The 17,934-nt window shown below is 43.1% G+C and overlaps 1 protein-coding gene across 1 annotated transcript in view; it reads left to right on the top strand.

Annotated features, from left to right (window-relative positions):
• lrmp (lymphoid-restricted membrane protein) overlaps nt 1-17,743 on the top strand; it is a 24,640-nt gene extending 6,897 nt beyond the window's left edge. Inside the window, exons 14-34 of the mRNA XM_053415455.1 lie at nt 800-1,079; nt 2,854-2,906; nt 5,067-5,163; nt 5,364-5,526; nt 6,777-6,855; nt 8,937-8,983; nt 9,149-9,237; nt 9,375-9,547; nt 10,387-10,471; nt 10,616-10,661; nt 10,772-10,799; nt 11,084-11,224; nt 11,646-11,780; nt 11,888-12,035; nt 12,168-12,232; nt 12,324-12,392; nt 12,677-12,735; nt 13,463-13,561; nt 15,006-15,137; nt 16,371-16,525; nt 16,631-17,743. Of these exons, the coding sequence (XP_053271430.1) occupies nt 800-1,079; nt 2,854-2,906; nt 5,067-5,163; nt 5,364-5,526; nt 6,777-6,855; nt 8,937-8,983; nt 9,149-9,237; nt 9,375-9,547; nt 10,387-10,471; nt 10,616-10,661; nt 10,772-10,799; nt 11,084-11,224; nt 11,646-11,780; nt 11,888-12,035; nt 12,168-12,232; nt 12,324-12,392; nt 12,677-12,735; nt 13,463-13,561; nt 15,006-15,137; nt 16,371-16,525; nt 16,631-16,773 (2,286 nt within the window). The 3' untranslated portion in view covers nt 16,774-17,743. The remainder of the gene's footprint in view (nt 1-799; nt 1,080-2,853; nt 2,907-5,066; nt 5,164-5,363; nt 5,527-6,776; nt 6,856-8,936; nt 8,984-9,148; nt 9,238-9,374; nt 9,548-10,386; nt 10,472-10,615; nt 10,662-10,771; nt 10,800-11,083; nt 11,225-11,645; nt 11,781-11,887; nt 12,036-12,167; nt 12,233-12,323; nt 12,393-12,676; nt 12,736-13,462; nt 13,562-15,005; nt 15,138-16,370; nt 16,526-16,630) is intronic.
• The last annotated feature ends 191 nt before the right edge of the window (nt 17,744-17,934 follow it).

Below are 17,934 nucleotides of genomic sequence, written 5' to 3'. Positions count from 1 at the left end.
GAAAGGAAGGAACCATTTTCTGACACGCACAACTCAAATCTTATCTTAAAGTCTCAATCTGTAGTCCATTTACATTGTTAGTAGGATACTAAATGACATGTGCACCTTCTAGGAGGTCAACTTGTTTGCTTACAGCAATCCTTCCTTGGATTTTACTTTAAAGACATATTAGGTTTTGGATATATCTTTTTTTTAAATTCATATGAATGATATGTACATATAATTCAGTTACCGAAATAGAATAATTTGACAGTTTGCTTGGAAAGCAGTCCCAAAGGTCATTCTGTATTCACACACCCACACAGACACACACACACACACACACACACACACACACACACACACACACACACAGAATCATATGCGACCTCACGCCTACCAGTCGCACAAATGCACTTGAACATTTCCATTACAATGGTATCGTTTTTACTGCAAAGCATAATGAGTTTTGTGCGTAGGTGGATAAATCTGCATTCTGTAACCAGGCTGTCCTTTACAAATATCACAGTTCTGATTGTAAAGTGATTTATTCATTACAGTTCTGGTACAGGAAAAAGCTACTGCAGTAAAATTATCTTGGTTTTATTCGTGCACACAAAAGCCTCTCACTGCATCGGGAATCATTTTTAAAACTACATTTTGTATATTTTCATGACAGCTTTGTTAATTTGTGTTTTATTAATGTCAAGTTTTTGTAAGGCCAGCTCAGGTGAAATTTCTAACTTTAACCATGGATTTTACAAGATTTATTCCTTCGCCAGGTTTTTTTCCATCTCACTTTCCATCTGTCTCTTTTAAGCCTGGAGATGGAGACCTGGACTGGGACGAGGAGTTCGCCCTTCAAGACTTTTTAAAGAACGAGCTGGCGGAGAAGAAATGCCGGACGCAGGATGGGCAAGCAGATCGCAGGCCTGAGGATACAGGGGATAGAGTGACAGACAGAGGTAAAGAGGAGAACGGGGACGAAAGGTGGATGGTGGTGGATACAGTGGTGGAGGGAGAGGTCAGGGACATGTCGACTCCTCTGTCCTTCCTCTCTGGGGAGACCCGGCCTGGGCACAGCGTGGAGGAGAGCCAAGGTGAGTGCGAAAACCAAAATGGATGTTACAGCCACCAGACAACCCACAACTCTGGTGTTAAATAACTTGGTGGCACAAATGACTAAATAAATACTTTGCGCTTCCAACTGAATTGAGACACTGTGTTGCAGTAGCGTGGGGGCACCTGCACAAAACTTTACAGGTGATAGAGCAAGCGAGGTAGAGGCAGAGGGAGCATGAAGCGATTATAGGGAATCTATGAAGTTCGATACAATGAAAGGTGTCAGTGTTTGGTTTGTTATGAAACAGTCTTCATAATTAATGCTGCTTCAATCTGTTTACTGGTATTCTTCAGTGTAACTGAGCTAATAACCATTTAACAGATTTAATGTTCTGAATGATGACATATTGGATATTGGAAACTCTTCCTTTTTTATTAAGGAAACTTAGATATGCATCATTTACCTGAATTAGCTTGTAGCTGATTGGAACATCCTAAGCAGGAAGCCTGGGCTAATATAGTTTAATAATTTCCTGGCCCTGTCGTGAGAGCGGCTGCTCACCAGGATCAGAGCTCTGGATCAAACTCAACAGGATTAACTGTAAAAATAAGCCTCGAACCAACCTCATGCAACAAGGATGTGAGCTAATACCACGTCCTGCGTCTTTCAGCCAGGACATTATCACATAATTTATGCATTTGAATATAAAAACTCAAGAAATATACATTTACTGATCAAAGAAACTACAGTTTTATACATTAACACAACTTTTTTGTGCACTGAGCATCTCAAACAAGTTTTATTATTTTATATAATATTTTTTTCCCTTTACTTTAACATTGCAAATAGGATGTTTTCAACATTTTCTATGATTTCTCAGAGAATGCTTCATGGATGTTGACGAAACACATCAGGCATGGGCAAGGGGACTGTGTGCAATTTTCTGCAGCTCCATGTAAAGATCCAGAGTGAATTCATAAGGGGACTTTTGGGTTTTACTAGTCTTCCTTACTCTTCTTACTGAAGCTCTTTGCTTTGAAATCGAAAAGTAAAATGTTAATGTTAAACCAACTCGTCAAATGTGTCTTTATTTCACTTGTCCAGCATCAAGCTGTAGTTGTTATGTCTTACAAACTCCTTCACAAGATAAACTTTATTGGTGGGCAACATCTCATAGACGCCATTATTGTCTGTGTGTGTGTGAGAGTGGATTACCCCCCCCCCCCGTAATCCACAGCAGTCACAGGGCACTCAGCCACCCTTGAAGCACCAGAACAGTACACACACACACTCGCTCTCTTTGAGGACACACACACTCTGCGGCCCTCGGAAGGAGACCCCTGCCTTCTATGGTTGTTGTGGCCCCGGGCGTCTAGAGGTTGTGTGTGTGAGAGCAAGTGTGAGTGTGCGCAGGTCTTCACACAATACGTGAAATCCTCTCTTCCTCGAGGTCCTTCTATGGCCAGGTGGAAGAGCGGTCTGAGTCCATGAAGTGAGCTCAGTAATCCCCCATTCCTCTGCCTGCATGAGTGGCTGGCAGGCAGAGAGACAGACTGAAGAGAGGATGTGGTCACTAATGCCACCTTAGCCATGCATGATATTTCAGCCCCTCCCTCACAACGATGCCTCACATTATATATAGCCTGACCTTTTATGGTATAAAGGTGGGGTGGCCTTTTGGCTGTATATTAACCTTTGTAGAATAATTCGACAAGAAACAGGTTTTATAATCAGATTTTTTTTTTCCCTGGGCCTTATCGCTCCTCCGTTCATTTCATTCCTGATCCTTATCTTGTTCTTCATCTCTGCAGACACTGCAGCCTGCGCCGAGTCAGAGACGGAGGTGAACTCTCAATCTTTGCAGGTAAATTCAAGTGTAACGTGATCCCCTATGTAAAGTGTAAGACAGGGGCGCATCTAGGACTTTTCCAAATCAGGGCTCCAGAAAGGGGAGGCCACCATACACAATTCCTGATTGAAGAAGGTGCCCATTTAAGTCATTCCTCATTTACTATAAGCTCTTTAGCTTTGAGCGAAGTTGTTCCTTGTACAAGCACATTGTGTTCTCCAAAAAAAGCTCAGAAAATTAAGATTTCCTAACAAATTGTCATATTTGTTGATGGTAAGTGATTCATCGTTCAGTCTGTATTTCTCCTTAATATTTTACCTGAGCAGCTATAAAAGCTATCTGATAAGTAAAAAGAATAGATAAGTAGATATGGTACAAACAGACATTGGGATATTGCATGTGAGTGAATTTACACACATTGACATGATTATTGCACATATTTGGATGAAATTGCACATAATGATCATAGATAACTATAACTGAAATGACATGTTTATTATATATGTCATATTGCAGAAGATGACTGTAAACTATAGAGAAGCCAGGATTTCAACAGAAAGTGACAGAATGACAGTTGTTGACACCACGAAGGATGAGTTTAGTCTGAGCTGCACAGAGGAAATGAGGCTCCCACTGAACCACAGCTCTGTGGCAGTTACAGATGAAACAAGTGACAATTTGCTCTTTAAAATTCTCTCTGAAAACTGGCTAATGTGGCTTATAGATGGAAATAAGTCCGCCCCCTCTGAACCTGAACAACCACTGCCGCTGTTCTGTCGCGTTAGACGCTGAGTCATGAGCTGCTCACAGACCGAGAGTCTACGCGGCGAGTAATGGTCTGATGCTCATCTTACCTTCCTTGTTTTTGTAAAGTTTAGAAAAATGTTTGGCAAGCAGATCTTTGTCTTTTCTAGAAAATGACCTAACCCGTACTGTGCAGTTGTGGTAAGGAAGCAGGAAGTCGAGGGGGAATTAAAACGACATGTTTCACGTTAGTATAAATGTTTGAGACTGTCAGTGGAAGTGTGTTTAATACATGTGGAATAATTTTATCTTATCTATCTATGCATCCACACACACACAAACACGCCAATGTTGAAAATGAGCTTGAAACGTTCCTGATATTAACCCACAGTGTAACATCACACTTGTTTCACTCTTGTGTTGATGCTGTGACCCTTTTGCCAACTCTTCCTGCTAGTGCAGTCGAGGACTCTCTGGCATATTTAATGTCAGAGTGTGGGAATCACATGATCAACAGGGAGGGCTTTAAAAAAAAAAAGGTTCAGCCACTCTATCATCTCATCTGTCATCTGCAAATGTATTCTCATTCAACGCTCAAATTAATGTGGAGCAATGACAGCCTGGAAGGTAGGAGAACTCTAATACCATCTCCAGCTATCTACTGTAGCTGATATTTTTTCTTTTCTTAAATGCACAATGTTCGACATTGCAGGCATGATGCGCTCGTTGCCTCTCTGTCACTCTCCTCCCTCAGCTTGTGCTCTCTGCCTTTTTCTCCTTTTGTCATTTGCCTACCAAATAGCTCTTCAAAGATTATTATTCACAGGCTGCTCACAGGCAGCCGAGTGCATTCTAGTGCAGACGACATCTGCTTCCTTATTTACTTTTCTAATAGTTAAAAACCTCAAAGATCCCACTGAGGTCAAGGGGAAAAGGACTTGCTGGTAAAATATTGTGCTACTGCATTTAAAAAAAAAGAAGGTTTCAAATGAGTTCTGCAGCAAATACTGATACAGTATAAGCACTGAGCTGCACATTAGAGCTATAGACTTGTTCTGTTAATTTCCGATTCTGGATGTTTTACAATCTGCTCAGCTGCGATCCTCTCGGTTTCATCTCATGCCTACACTGGTTTTAAGATAAATTGAAACATTTCTACAGTCACTGAAAGTTTGGTTTTACATTCCTATGAAGATGGCAGTTATTGCAGGGGGGGTCTTTGCAACAATCCCTCACCAACAGGCGCATGCTTAGTGCTGCCTGTCAGCTGTTTAAAATTTGGCTTCTTTTACGACCCTTCTCAAAGGTTTGTTTATGCTGACTGGTTGGGGGCCTACTGTTTGGTGCATGGCTGATAATGTGTGTTGCTTATTTGACCTGTTGACCCCTTCCCTTGTTTGAACATTTATCGCTTTATTTCTGTGTTTTCAGGAAGAGGCAGCAGTGCTATTAGGCGCCCACTCACAAGCTGTCAGCATCAGACACCCGGAGGCGGATGCTCTCCCTGCTCCGTCCCACTCGGAGAACAGTAAGTCCTCCGCCTCCCTCTATCTCTCTAACACGCTCTCTTCGTAGATTGATCACTCGCTTTCCAACTTTCCATTTCTTCTCCCACTACTGTCAGCTAATCTACGGCTTCACATTTTGCATCTAAATTGGGAGTGAGTCGTGTGCTGAGTAGGAGGCGAGAAAACTTCCATCAGGAAAAATCTTTTACTGTGTCACCAGATGCAGACGTCTCTGAAGCTGCCGAGTGTCCCTCGGAAAATGTGAGGAGCTCCCCTGAACAGGATCAAACTGTCACACCTGGTCAGACCCCTCCCTCAGCAGCAGAGATGGTTTCCCCCTCCAACACGTCGCATGGACCAGAGACCGTTACCGCTAATGAGAGGTAAACAACAGAATAGATATTGTATTTGATGGTCTGGGCATATTATCAGTACTTTACAAATTTGTATTTGTATTTTGAGAAAACCTGGCCTTTCTTTCACCCCAGACATTTTGACACGTCACAGTAGGATAAACACAGGTGAAAGTTCAGGTGTCCCAGTAGGACATGATAGTGACGCTGACCCACCGTTTTCCAACTCAGGGACCAGGGTCTAAATGAATCGTTCTACCCCCCAAAAAGTAGTATTGAATGAAAGTATAGGAGCCTGAACTTGCCTGATTGGTCGAGATCTCCATTATTTCATTTTAGCAAATAACAGTAGCACGATTCAAATCTCCATGTTACCGCTTGTAGTGCTGCTCCATTTATATTGCCTCCTTCCCCACCGTGTAGTTGTCTGAATTTCCGCCACCTGGTGGACTGGCTTTTGGGACTAAAGGTTTCAGGTATATTTTTCAAAACACTGATCATGAGATGTCAAAATGTCTGCTGTGAAAAAACCCTGTTGCTGTCATTTTAGCACTGCCACTAGGAGATGCTTAGGTTTGGAATGTAAACTTTTTCGAGAGAGCTAGAGATGCTATTTTTTCACATCACACATTTAACATAATAATATATGACTGACGCTATATATGACTCCCAGGTCGTGAGGTCACTGTTTGATAACATAGGTAATTACTACCACATCTAATCGGCACTGAGAGGTTGATTTAAATGAGCAGCACACAACCTCTGTGACCTGTTTGTGCATGTGTGTTAAGTCTCTTCTTTCCAGTGAAAACTTTGTCAACAGACACACCTGTTGGTTTTTGGATTAGCAACTTGGTCCTAGCTAAGAGACAGGAAACAGAGGTTTCCATTGACTTTAACACACAACCTCACCCAGCATCCTGGGTCAACCCTCAGAGCAGTAAACACAATCTCTACTAGACTCTTGGTTGCAATCCCTCATCCACATCATGTTGAAGCCTTTCACTGAGTTTTGTCATTTCCCTTGGGCTCGGACCACATTTGATAGTCAAATGGGTATTTTTCGCGCTGTGGGAGGAGTGTGCCAGATCATTTGCGCCTCTGCCTCTTTGCATAGGCACAGTGTACCGACAAATGGACTAGAGCTGTTCCTCATCTCACTCTGTGTGTCTTATTGTGATATAGCTTTGAGTTGTCACCTAGCAAGTAATCGTGTAAATGAAGGATGAGAAAAAGGATAGTGCTTGACAGTTGACCTTTGACCTTTCACTTGGGGCCAGCACCCAGCCGACCTGTGAGGACCAGGAGAAGAAAGGCGAGGCGGACTCGAGCACCGGAGGCGGCATGAGCTTCGTTCGGGTTAGTACCAGAGGAGAAGTACAGCTTCCTCAATTCTCTGCAGCACCAGCTCTTCACTGCTTCCTCTTTTCTCATCCCTCTCTCTTTCTGTTTCTCTGTAGCGCTTCATGTACGTTATAAATAGTGACTTGTAGAGAGAGAGAGAGAGAGAGAGAGAGAGAGAACAGTAATTACATTTAGGCAGGTTAAACCAGCAAAGGTTCTATATTTTTCCTTTAACTGACTTAAAAATGATTTTTAATAAGTCTCGTTAACTGAGCATTTGGGATTATTAGCAGGAAAGGCAGGAGAATGTATCAAAAAGATGACGAGCATGTTCCACAGCCCATTAGCGAAGGCCTGAACTCACTGGATCTGTCTTTTCTGTCCGAGTGGACCAATTAGTGTTTACTATGAGTTGCTGTGATGCATGCTCTGTACAATGAGCTTGTGGTGATGATGCCCAGCTTCAGATCGGCTCACTGTGTTTTCATGTCAGAACTGAGAGAGGTTTTTGTTGGCTCACTTGTGCGGTGGTGCCGTTGCACCACAGTCAGCTTTGTGTCCCACTGAGACATCGATCGGCTTGTTTTTATTTAGTCTCCTTCCTGCTGGTGTCATTCAGGCCTCCCAACCAACCCCCACTGAGAGATGGTCTGAATGGAGCCAAAACATCCATCCTGTGGGATCCAGTGTCAAAAAATGTGCTTTGACACTCTCAGAAATCTTTTTTACAAATGGGTTTCAGCCAAATCAGAGTGTTTTTGATGATTTAGAAGAAGCTATTGTGTTTAATCTGTTAGGCAAGAGAAGGAGTTGAGTTTTATGTTTATTTTTTAATTATTCACCTCCAACATCTATAGACTGTGTAGGGCTCACCTTGCAGAGGACCTGGAGGCTGGAGGTATGGACTATGAATTATTGATTTTGGTTAATTTGTACATTTTGGAGCCTATAGTAAGGATTTTCCTTTAGATTAATGAAATTGAATGAAATGAAACTGCTGCTAGGCTGTTATGCTGTGAAGGTAACTTGGCTCATTGAAATTGGCTGCAGGAGAAATACAGCAGAGTATCATCAGCATAGCAATGAAAGGGAATGTTGTGCTGTTTGATAAAATTGCCCAAAGGTTGGAAATAAAAAAAGAGACATAAAATGGGTCCTAGAACGGAACCTTGAGGCACCTCGTACGGAGACATTGCTTAGGGAGGCACAGACATCAACAGACGCAACAAATCATATGTCAGAAAAGCATGAGCAAATCACTGGAGGCTTGTCCCTGAGATATCAACCCATGTTCTCAGCCAGTAACATCTAAAGTGTCACAGATTATGATTGTGGAGGCCTAAAGTTATAGTTTAGTTTTGAAGAGCAAGAGGATTGGCTTTGAAATTTACTAGACTTTGATGGTCTACAAGATTGCCCTGGAGGAATGTTAAGTCATTTGAATAAATTAAGTGTCGGGTTTAAGTGTTGCTGCTTTTCAAAGTAAAGGTAGCTGAGCCGCAGCCAGTTTGATTTAGCCTCATTGTTGCTTTGGATGTAAAACGACATTGAAGTCTGACATTTTGTATTCAGTGAAATGATAAGGTCGCTCTCTCCTGTTGTTGTGCAGTGACAAAACGGATATTTTGTACAGTTCTTACACAACATCCCGTTGCATTATGCGGCGCACTCAGCTTCCAATGTGTGTATGTGTTTTCACACGACTGTGTATGCAGGCAGTCCACCTCCACTACTTAGCACTGTGCCAGTGTTAACGTGTTCTCTGAGCACCCTTCTCATCAACACACACACGCACGCACACAAACACGCACACACACACATTTACTCACAGAGCTGCAGGGCTCTCCATGAAGCTTCATATTATGTAAGGAATCAGTCCAGTCTTTCCTCCGCACTCTGTGCAGCTTAGATAGCTTCTCACTACCATGGGACAGGTAGGGCTACATGCATATGACCGTATGTGTACACGTAATTTATTTTTATTGTGACCATTGATCATTTATTGTAATTTTCAACAGAAAACATGTGCTGCAAGGCCACCTGTCTTTTTCTCTACCCTCCCTCCGTCTCATCCCTTTTACTTTTGTCCATGTCAGAGCCTGAGCCAGGACCAGCTGGCAGACAGATCGGCACCGGAGGACAGGTGAGTGATTGAATACCAACTGTTTACCTTTTGAACTCTCAGGGCTCACTTCCAACCGAGTCAGTGATTCCTGAAGATTTGAGGGATTTCTGCCAAGAATAGCAACCGTTTCTTTGTAGATGTTAAGATTTGGATTTGTTTTTTAATAAATGTGTTGGTTTCCAGCACGAGCCTTCTACCTGTGTTGGTGGAGGAGGAGGAGAGTGTGCCGGAGAGTACAGCCGAGGCTTCACCAGTAGCGGTCAGCATGGAAGGTAGGAAGAAAGAACCAAATCTGTGCGTGTGAAGGAGATGAAGAGAGAATCTTGATATTTCCAAGCTGCTTGTTTGTTTATGCATTCTTCTATCTACTTGTAACTCTGACCACCCACACGCCCACTCTTCCCTCCAGGGACGGACCGGCTCGACTGCACCAACTCATCCAGCAGCAGCTCTCCTCAGTCAGGAGCGGCCCTAACACACGCCACCCAATCGGGGAGCGGCACGGACAGCGTGACCTCTGACCTCGGCCAATCGGAGGACAACGCAGCCATAAAGGACGCTGGCAAAAAAAAGAAGGAACTGGTAAGACCTGATCTACTCCCACTTCAATCTCTGCAGAGTTCTTAATAAGGTATTGCTTTCCTGTAGAATAGAATTTGATATTCAATCAGTTTTACTATATGGTTGTTAAGAGGCTTTTTAATAAATGTAGTCATAGGTCTCTTCATCTTTTTTCCTCTTATTTTTGTTTTCAATATTTTGGGAAACACCAGGATATATATAATACAAGCAATACATTATAGAGTGTTTTAGAAATGAATTATGTTCAATTCAATTGTAATTAGAAAAAATTCCACTCAGGAAGAAACATGGACATGAACACAAATATCCCATTTTACTAGTGTTTTTTTGCTTTAGGCTGTAACTTGAAAATGTTGAACTTTATTAAAACCCAAAATGTATTGTTTATTCATTTGTATTCTTAGTTTAAGCAATGGTTAGGTTCAAACTTCAATGAAATGCCATGTTCATGATGTCATCGAGACTAAGGTTCTCTGTCAATATTGATTTTGGCGCCTTGGCCGCCTCATTCATCATGACACTGTGACCTGACCAGAAATGCTGTCTTTCCAGCTTTGTGAGTGTGTCCGTGTGCATGTGTGTGTGTGTGTATGAGAGCGAGGTGGAGGGAAGGGACATCTTCATTTTACCTCCACTAAAGAATGTTGAATGAGAAGACAGGGAGCCAGTTTAGGGAGCTTGTTTAGGGAGCTATATGGCTTTTTAATACATTATTAGATTCCTAATAATAATAGATTATTATTTAGATGAATGTTAAAATGGAGGGATTAGAGTTGAGAGGAGAGCGGGAGGTGGAGAAGGAGCAGGGAGAGGCAGTAACGTTTGTCCGGACCCTGCAGGAGGTGTCGCGCAGCATGGAGGCCATCGAGGAGCAGAAGGTTCAGGAGGACCACAGTGACACCGGCATGACCGATGGGAAGAAAAGTATGTGTGATACATTCATGTTATACTATATTAATAATACACATTTCAATATTATTTACTGTCTTTCCTTTGATGCAAACTTGAATTTAGTTTGATATCTGTCATATTATTATTCATCTTCATTTCATTAATTTCCCTCTTAAGCTGAAATATCGCTGACCTCTGACGCCTTGAAAGACGGCAGGATCAGGTGAGGCTCCAAAAGATCATATTAACACATCTTCATATTTAAATCCATAATTATCAATGTGGGATACAGGTTGTGTCACAGAGTCCTAACTGTTTTGTCTTTATCTACAGCCTGTCACCCAATGACAAAGAGATTGAGGTATGGCTTCCATTGGAAATCGTGTTTTCTATATAAATATATAAGAAACATAACAAAGAAGTTTGCAAAACTTTTTGCTAATTTTGAAAGTGTAACTATTCAAAGTTTACATCTGAGAGTCTTCTATGAGGTGTGTATAAAATGTATAATTTAACTATTGCAACTTTTCTGCCAGAATAGTAATATTGTTTTTGAGTGGGGTATCCTAATCTATTTGTTCAATTAGCTCCAATCCAAAATGTTTCAAAGTTGAGCACGCTCACCCAAAACTGTTGTGTTCTCAGGCGGAGTTCCAGCGTCTGGCGTTGGGCTTCAAGTGCGACATGTTCACGATGGAGAAGAGACTCCGGCTGGAGGAGCGGTCACGTGACCTGGCTGAGGAGAACGTCCGCAGAGAGGTGTCCAGCTGCCAGGGGTTGCTGCAGGTCATTTAACATTTCATCTTGCTCCCCTAGCAGTGTGGACTTAGCACTTAATGTGTATGGTGCTTAGGTGCAACTTTATAATTTGACCTGCACACATGTATTTGTCTAAATGCTGGTAACATGCAGAACAGGAACACAACATGTTTTGTCTTTATTCATTGTGGTAATTGTGGATTCATGTGGTGAAACTCACATTCGAACACGAGATCATTAGACTGCTGTTCTTACGAAAAACAAAAGTGCCACAGATCGGTGACTATCATAGAAGAGTTGTCCCACATAAATAATAGTAATAATGAATATGTTTGAGTTGTTGACTATCAGTGGAAACTAAAAAAAGACTTCCACAAAATCATATCTGCATCAGGTGCAATCGTTCATTTTGGCTCTTTCTCTTGCCATACCTCACGGTTCCTCCCAGGCTTTGACTCCTCTGTGTGAGGATGACACCCAGTCCATGGAGATCATCCAGAGACTCAAGAAGAACCTGGACATCCTCATCCAGTCCATGACCAGGGTGTCCAGTCGCTCGGAGATGCTCGGAGCTATTCACCAGGTGGGCGTGGTGGACAACTGCCACAAATCAACGTAACTGCCATGTCTTCTGACTATGATGGTTTTGATTCTGCTCATTCACTGGCGTCTCGTGTGTGCGGGTGTCAGGAGAGTCGTATTGGAAAGGCCGTGGAGGTGATGATCCAGCACGTGGAGAACCTGAGGAGGATGTACACGAAGGAGCACGCCGAGCTGCTGGAGCTGAGAGAGGCGCTCATGCAGAACGAGAGGTCGTTCGGATCACAAACCGAAAGAGGTTGGAAGTGTTGTACACACGCACACACACACACACACATATGCACATACATTATACCACATGTTTTTTTAACTTGTGTTACAATCAACTTGTGCTACAATCAACTTAAATTTGATGATTCTTACTAAGCAGCCGGTGTGTTGCTCTCTCCAGACGATTTCCGTGGCAAGGGTAAGGCCACATCACAGTACTACAAGGTGAGCGCTGGGTGATCTCATTTTTACTTTCATTACTTATTATATTAATGTTGACTCCATGTGTAAATTGTGTGTGTGGATCCCCTCACAGCCATCAACACGCCGGGTCAGCATAGCAGCGATGCCTCGCACTGGTGGAGGCAACATGCACTTTGACATGGTGAGGATGAAACTCTCTCTCTCCACTTGACTGAAGGTTTCATAATTCTCATGTTTTACCTACATTTACATAATGTCATGCTTGGACACATGAAAGATTGTTAGATTGTAGTGAAACCACAAATTGAAAGCATGTGAACTGTAGTACTGGGCTAGTTGCTGTAGTAGAGAATTATGAATCCAGAGTTGATTATGATGAAATATCCATATAGGTCAGAAATGTTGCTCATCGTGTTTTACCGGTTTTTGTTTTCACGACTCCAACCGTCTGATTTCTGAACACAGTCCAAAACACAAGACGGCTCAGAGGCTGAGACAGAGAGGCTGACCAGGAGATCCATGTGGTAGGTGTTGGTTCTTGTCTTCATGTACGAGTGTTACATTTGCTGTAGCATTGTTATATTTCATGTCTGCGTGTTTATGGAGAACCACAAGGGGCTCACAAATAGTAATGAGGCATTTAATCAATTTATACATTGTTTGTTTAATGATATCAAACGTATTTAATTGTTTTTTTAATGAGGAATAATACAAATTTCAAAATAGTTAATAAGTACATTATTTAAAAATACATCACTGAATTCATAAACCAATGTGATCTAATGGATTCACACATTGAATTAAGAAGAGATTTTTTTTAACAGCGATCTAAAATGGAAATGTCCTTTCCGATTTGCATTTTTGTTTCCACGCTGCTTTTTCTATTAGCTTTTTGATTAGCGTAGTCATTTAACTCCTTTCAGACTGACCTTTTACTGTAGACTTTCTAGATTAGGGTTTATCGATGTCTCATTTATGATTAAAAGTTTGTATTTATCTATTGTTTATTAATTGATGTATAGATTCGCAAACCATTTTATTGTTTGCATTTTTGCTCTACAACTGTTAGATAATTAAATGCTTTCTTACCACACTCCATGTGTGAAGGGGAATGAGGTTACAGGCAGAGGACTGTTTAAACGTGTGGCCAGCTGTTGGATGTGGTGGTTTGAGTTAAGCCACAGAGGTTTGCTGCACTGTGACCTGAGGGTGGTTGTTGTTGTGCACATATGTGATAATGGTGGTTTCCAGGAATGTGGCAGGGAAGAGCACGGCGCGCCCCCCACTAAAGCGCTTTGTTAGCTCTGCGGCCTGGGTTGACACTGAAGAGCCCGCTCTCATGATGAAGGGGTAAGAAATGCTTAGGAGGAGGAGGCGGAGGAGGAGGAGGACGCCACGCTGGCTGCGTCGCACAGTCACGTTCACGGCGGACACAGATGCATAAAGATGGCAGCGTTAAGGAGTCACGTCATGTCTGTACTTATGATGGTGGAGTATACTGGGGCCATTGCAGAAGATGTTAGGGAATAATTTTTTTCATCAAAGTTCAAATACAAACTTTTCAAATCGACCTTGAAACCATCTTCAGTCTTTCCTAAAGAAAGATGGCCCCACACACAAAATTCAAAGTGACTATCGGCAGTAAATAGTGTGGGAGCAAACTAAAAAACCTGCAGTGTTGTCCTTTGAATCAAAGATAAATCAGTGGTGACATCAAACCCTCATCTTTATTGGATCTGGTCCGTCTTTGCGTGGTGAAGTGCTTGTCAAAAGCTTAAGTCCGTTTTTACATTCCCATATGTCATGGCACCATATGCTTGAAACGCTTGGACTGTGAAAGTAGATTTTGTCCTGTTTGACGAGCTGAGCTACGTGTGAAGCTTAGACTATATGAATTAAACACTTATAAAGTTCTCCAAATATCTGAAAGGTCGTGAACTTGCTTTGTGGGTTCATGATGGCTTTAAAACACATTGTGTACAGTAGGTGCATTTAAAGCAACACTAGATTCAAGATTCAAGCACGATGCAACTCACTTTAGTTTGATGGTACACTGACTTGGATGTGTCCAAGATGGACGAAACGACCGCTCCCCAAAAGTCAAGCCAGAGCATCTTAATCGCCCCCTGGTGGCTGGCTGCAGTAAAGGTCATAAACCCTGTCTCTTCTATCTTGGTGGATGGGATGTGGACTAAACTAAGAGGTACACATCAAGCCCCGATACAGAAGCTCCATTCCCGATCACTACTGTGCAAACTGGTTGATACTCGAAGCTTAAACAGTCAAAAGCATGCCCAGCAAGTTCAAGAGTAATGCTGAATTACAAATTGGTAAAAAAGACTTGAAAGTTATTAAAAAAGAAAACATTTATCCCACATACTCAACGAGGAAATTTAAAATATGAAGAATTCTAAACAGAGTTTGGTGTATTTGCAACAGCTGCAGCTTTTCTGATTCAGGAGGCCAGGTATCATGGGTGATGGCCATCATTACGTTGTGTCTCAGACCAGTGAATGGGACGACACACTCAGAGCCCCTGCTCGACACAGTTATAGGCTTTGTTGTTAGTCACCTCATGAGGCTACAGAGGGCGCTGTTTCTCAGTAAAAGTCACATAGTGTTGCTTTAAATCGGCTGAAATGTCAGTGTCTGCATCTTGTCTTGTTTGTGTTGGCTGCATATTTATGGCTTGCGCACACACAGAGTGGGGTTTGGTTGTGTATCCATGCTTGTACTTGAATGTGCAACTGTAACAGTGTGTTTGTGTGAACGCCTGACCCACGCGTGCCCACAGGACGACCTGCGACAACACCGACTGGCCGTCGGAGGACGAGCAGCAGAAGGAGGAGCCTGTGGCAGAGAGGAGGAGGTCCAGCCTCAGTGAGCTGGGCAACATAATCACCTCCTTCATTCTGCCCAACAAGACGTTAGTCCAACCAAAATAGCCACAAATAGCCTAATGCAGCACCACTTCCTGCCAGCAAAGACCAGAGGCCTGGTGCATAGTGGAAGAGTTCATCATTTAGCTGAGGTTCCATGAGCCGCACCCTGACATTGTCATTTTTGGCATTAGATGAGCCATTGTAGCTGTCACTGCTCTTGCCAACTACTCAATCAAACCTTACACTGATGTGTTTGTATCATATCCTGTAGTTATAGGTGTGCTGAGCATGTGGAACCTCCTAAGTGATGAAAGGATTTCATTACACAGGTCTGCGCTGGACCAGCTTCTTCTTTGCTCCAGGGCCTCGGCGGCTTTCAATCATGTTTACAGAGCATTTTCAATGTGAGGTTCAGAAATGAATCCTCTCCTTCAGCTGCTAACTGACTCTGGATCAGCGAAAATGATATCAGACGCTTTGTGATTTCATGCATGGGTCTCATTTTCTGACTTGCACGGTGCACAGCATCGAATTTTACTGGGCTTTGTCTTCTGTCATTCACTAACATGTTCATGCACTTTAATTTGAAACGCTGCACTCGGATCGTTGTTTTTTATTTTATTTGGGGCAACTGAGCATCTTGTGCAAGCCGATGCTGTCTCAATCTGAGCTCTCCTTTCCTTCTCTTTCTCCCTCAACGTTGCTCAGGAGTCAGGATGAGCTGTTTGTCATGCTGTAAGTGTGTGGGACAGAGAACCCAAAGTGGGAAGTGCTTGTGAATGCTGTCTTTAGAAAGAGAAACCAATAAATGCATGCAAGAGGCCTGTTCTCAGGTGGGAGTGCCATTCGCAGCCTCGCACTGCCTCATCAGGACTGAAGGGTTTTGAAACAGCACTCCTACTGTTGAAATATTCCTTGCCAAAATCATCTGCTGCCTTTTGCCTAACCAGTCATCGCTCATCTCCACCGGCCTGCCTTTTACCTGCTCTCCTGACAGCTTTTTCTTTACGCTGATGAAGATAATATGAATGGTTTTGGATATTTAACGCTGTTTGAGACGGGTGAAAAGATTCAGTGTGCATCCAAAGGCAGCTAATTCACTCACTGACATTCCTTGCTTCAGTTACCATGACTGACTCCCGCCCCTCTGAGTCATTCTTGGTAACTCATTCACTCCCTTGCTTCATCTGATACCATTTCTTTCCATCAATCTCCCGTGGCTCATTGTCTGTCCATCCTGCGGCAACCTCTAACTCTCTTCCCCTGCGCTCTTCCAGTCCGAGCCCTCCCTCCAGCCCAACGTCCACAGACCCCGGAGTGACCCAGTCCCTGTCCCACAGCCTGACCTCTTCCCGGGAAGCCGCGGCAGCAGCTGTAGCCAGAGGTGGCAGGGGGCTCTGGCTTTGGTTGGCCTTATTGCTGGTTCTGGCAGGTATATACTCAATTTGCTATAGTGGTAGTTGTTTAAAACAAACAGAGATCATTGCATAGCTGTTTTCTTGAGTCAACATCACCTCTGCTTCGTCCTCCCCTGCAGGTCTCCTGGCACTGCTGGCCAGTCTGGTGATGCAGCCGGTGGTGGACGCTGCCCCCGTGGGGACCGGAGACTCTTGGATGACCATCCAGCAGCTGCTGTGGCCCTACGCAGGGCTCCGGCACAACGGGCAACCCCCTGTCTAACCCCCGAGACCCGGGGTGGATGGTGCTATATCGCCCATTAGCCTTCAGCAGAGATTTGTCCGGGCACTGGTGGGCGGTGATGAAGAAAGGACAGTGCACCACTCCTGAGCGGAGGCCTCCTGGATGTTTATCGGTGCCTGACGATTTCTAAAACCAAGACTCTTTTTATTTTGACTGCACTGGCTAGCCCTCAGGGGAAAGTTAACCCTGTGGAGGATTTTATACGTCACATCACGTTTGCTAAACTAGTTAGTCTGTGTGTGTGTGTGTGTGTGTGTGTGTGTGTGTGTGTGTGAGAATGTGTGTGTCCGTGTTTTAGGAGAGCGAGCAGATACACGTGGTGTCTTGAACCGCGAGCTGCTTAATATCTCAAACACAACATGATGCAGTTTTACTTTGAGTGCTGCTGGCAACAGTGAACCCAACACTTAAATCCAATCAGGCTTGATCCGTCATTAGAGCCGAAGCAACACTGACCAATCACGTCACAGCTTAATCAGAACCTTAGCACTGATGCATTAAGTCACAGAAAGGGCAGCAGTGCAGTTTTCCATTGACAAACATCATGGACAATGGCTTACATTGTGCCAGTTGGCTTTATTAAAACACATGTCATGCGCTTGACAGCACATAAGACTGCCAGCCTTTTTAAATTAAGAATATTTCCTTCCTTTCATTTGTATTCTTTTAAGTCTACAGACACTGGTAATAAAACTTGTAAGTGTTTTTTTTATGTGTTTTTGAAATCTATATTTATGAGTTTGTTAGTTCTGAGTGGGGAAATGTGAATGTTTTATTTTTGTTAAGTTATGATTCTGCTTTGTCTTGAACACCAAAGTTTTTTTTTTATTATTATTTCCTCTACGTTCTTGCTGTGGTGGTCACCGTTTTCAACTTCGTACACTTTTGTATGTTCCAAAGAAGATGCGTGAAACTTTGCACAAATAAAGTAGCCAATTCTACAATTGCTTTTCTTTGTGGAGTTTGCATGTTTGTCCCTGTGTGTGTGTGTAGGGGGGGGGGGGGGTTCTCCCGCTGTCCAAACACGTGCAGATTGGGATTAGGTTAATTGGAAACTCTGACTTTAGGTGGGAAAGTGAATGTTCATCTGTGCATGTTGGCCCTGTGACCCTCAGAGGATAAGCAGTATAGATGACAGAT

The sequence above is a fragment of the Pleuronectes platessa genome, chromosome 22 (assembly GCF_947347685.1).
Source record: "Pleuronectes platessa chromosome 22, fPlePla1.1, whole genome shotgun sequence".
Classification (NCBI taxonomy): domain Eukaryota; kingdom Metazoa; phylum Chordata; class Actinopteri; order Pleuronectiformes; family Pleuronectidae; genus Pleuronectes; species Pleuronectes platessa.
The sequence above is the reverse complement of the archived record's forward strand: the minus strand, read 5'-3'. Positions and strand labels throughout refer to the sequence as shown.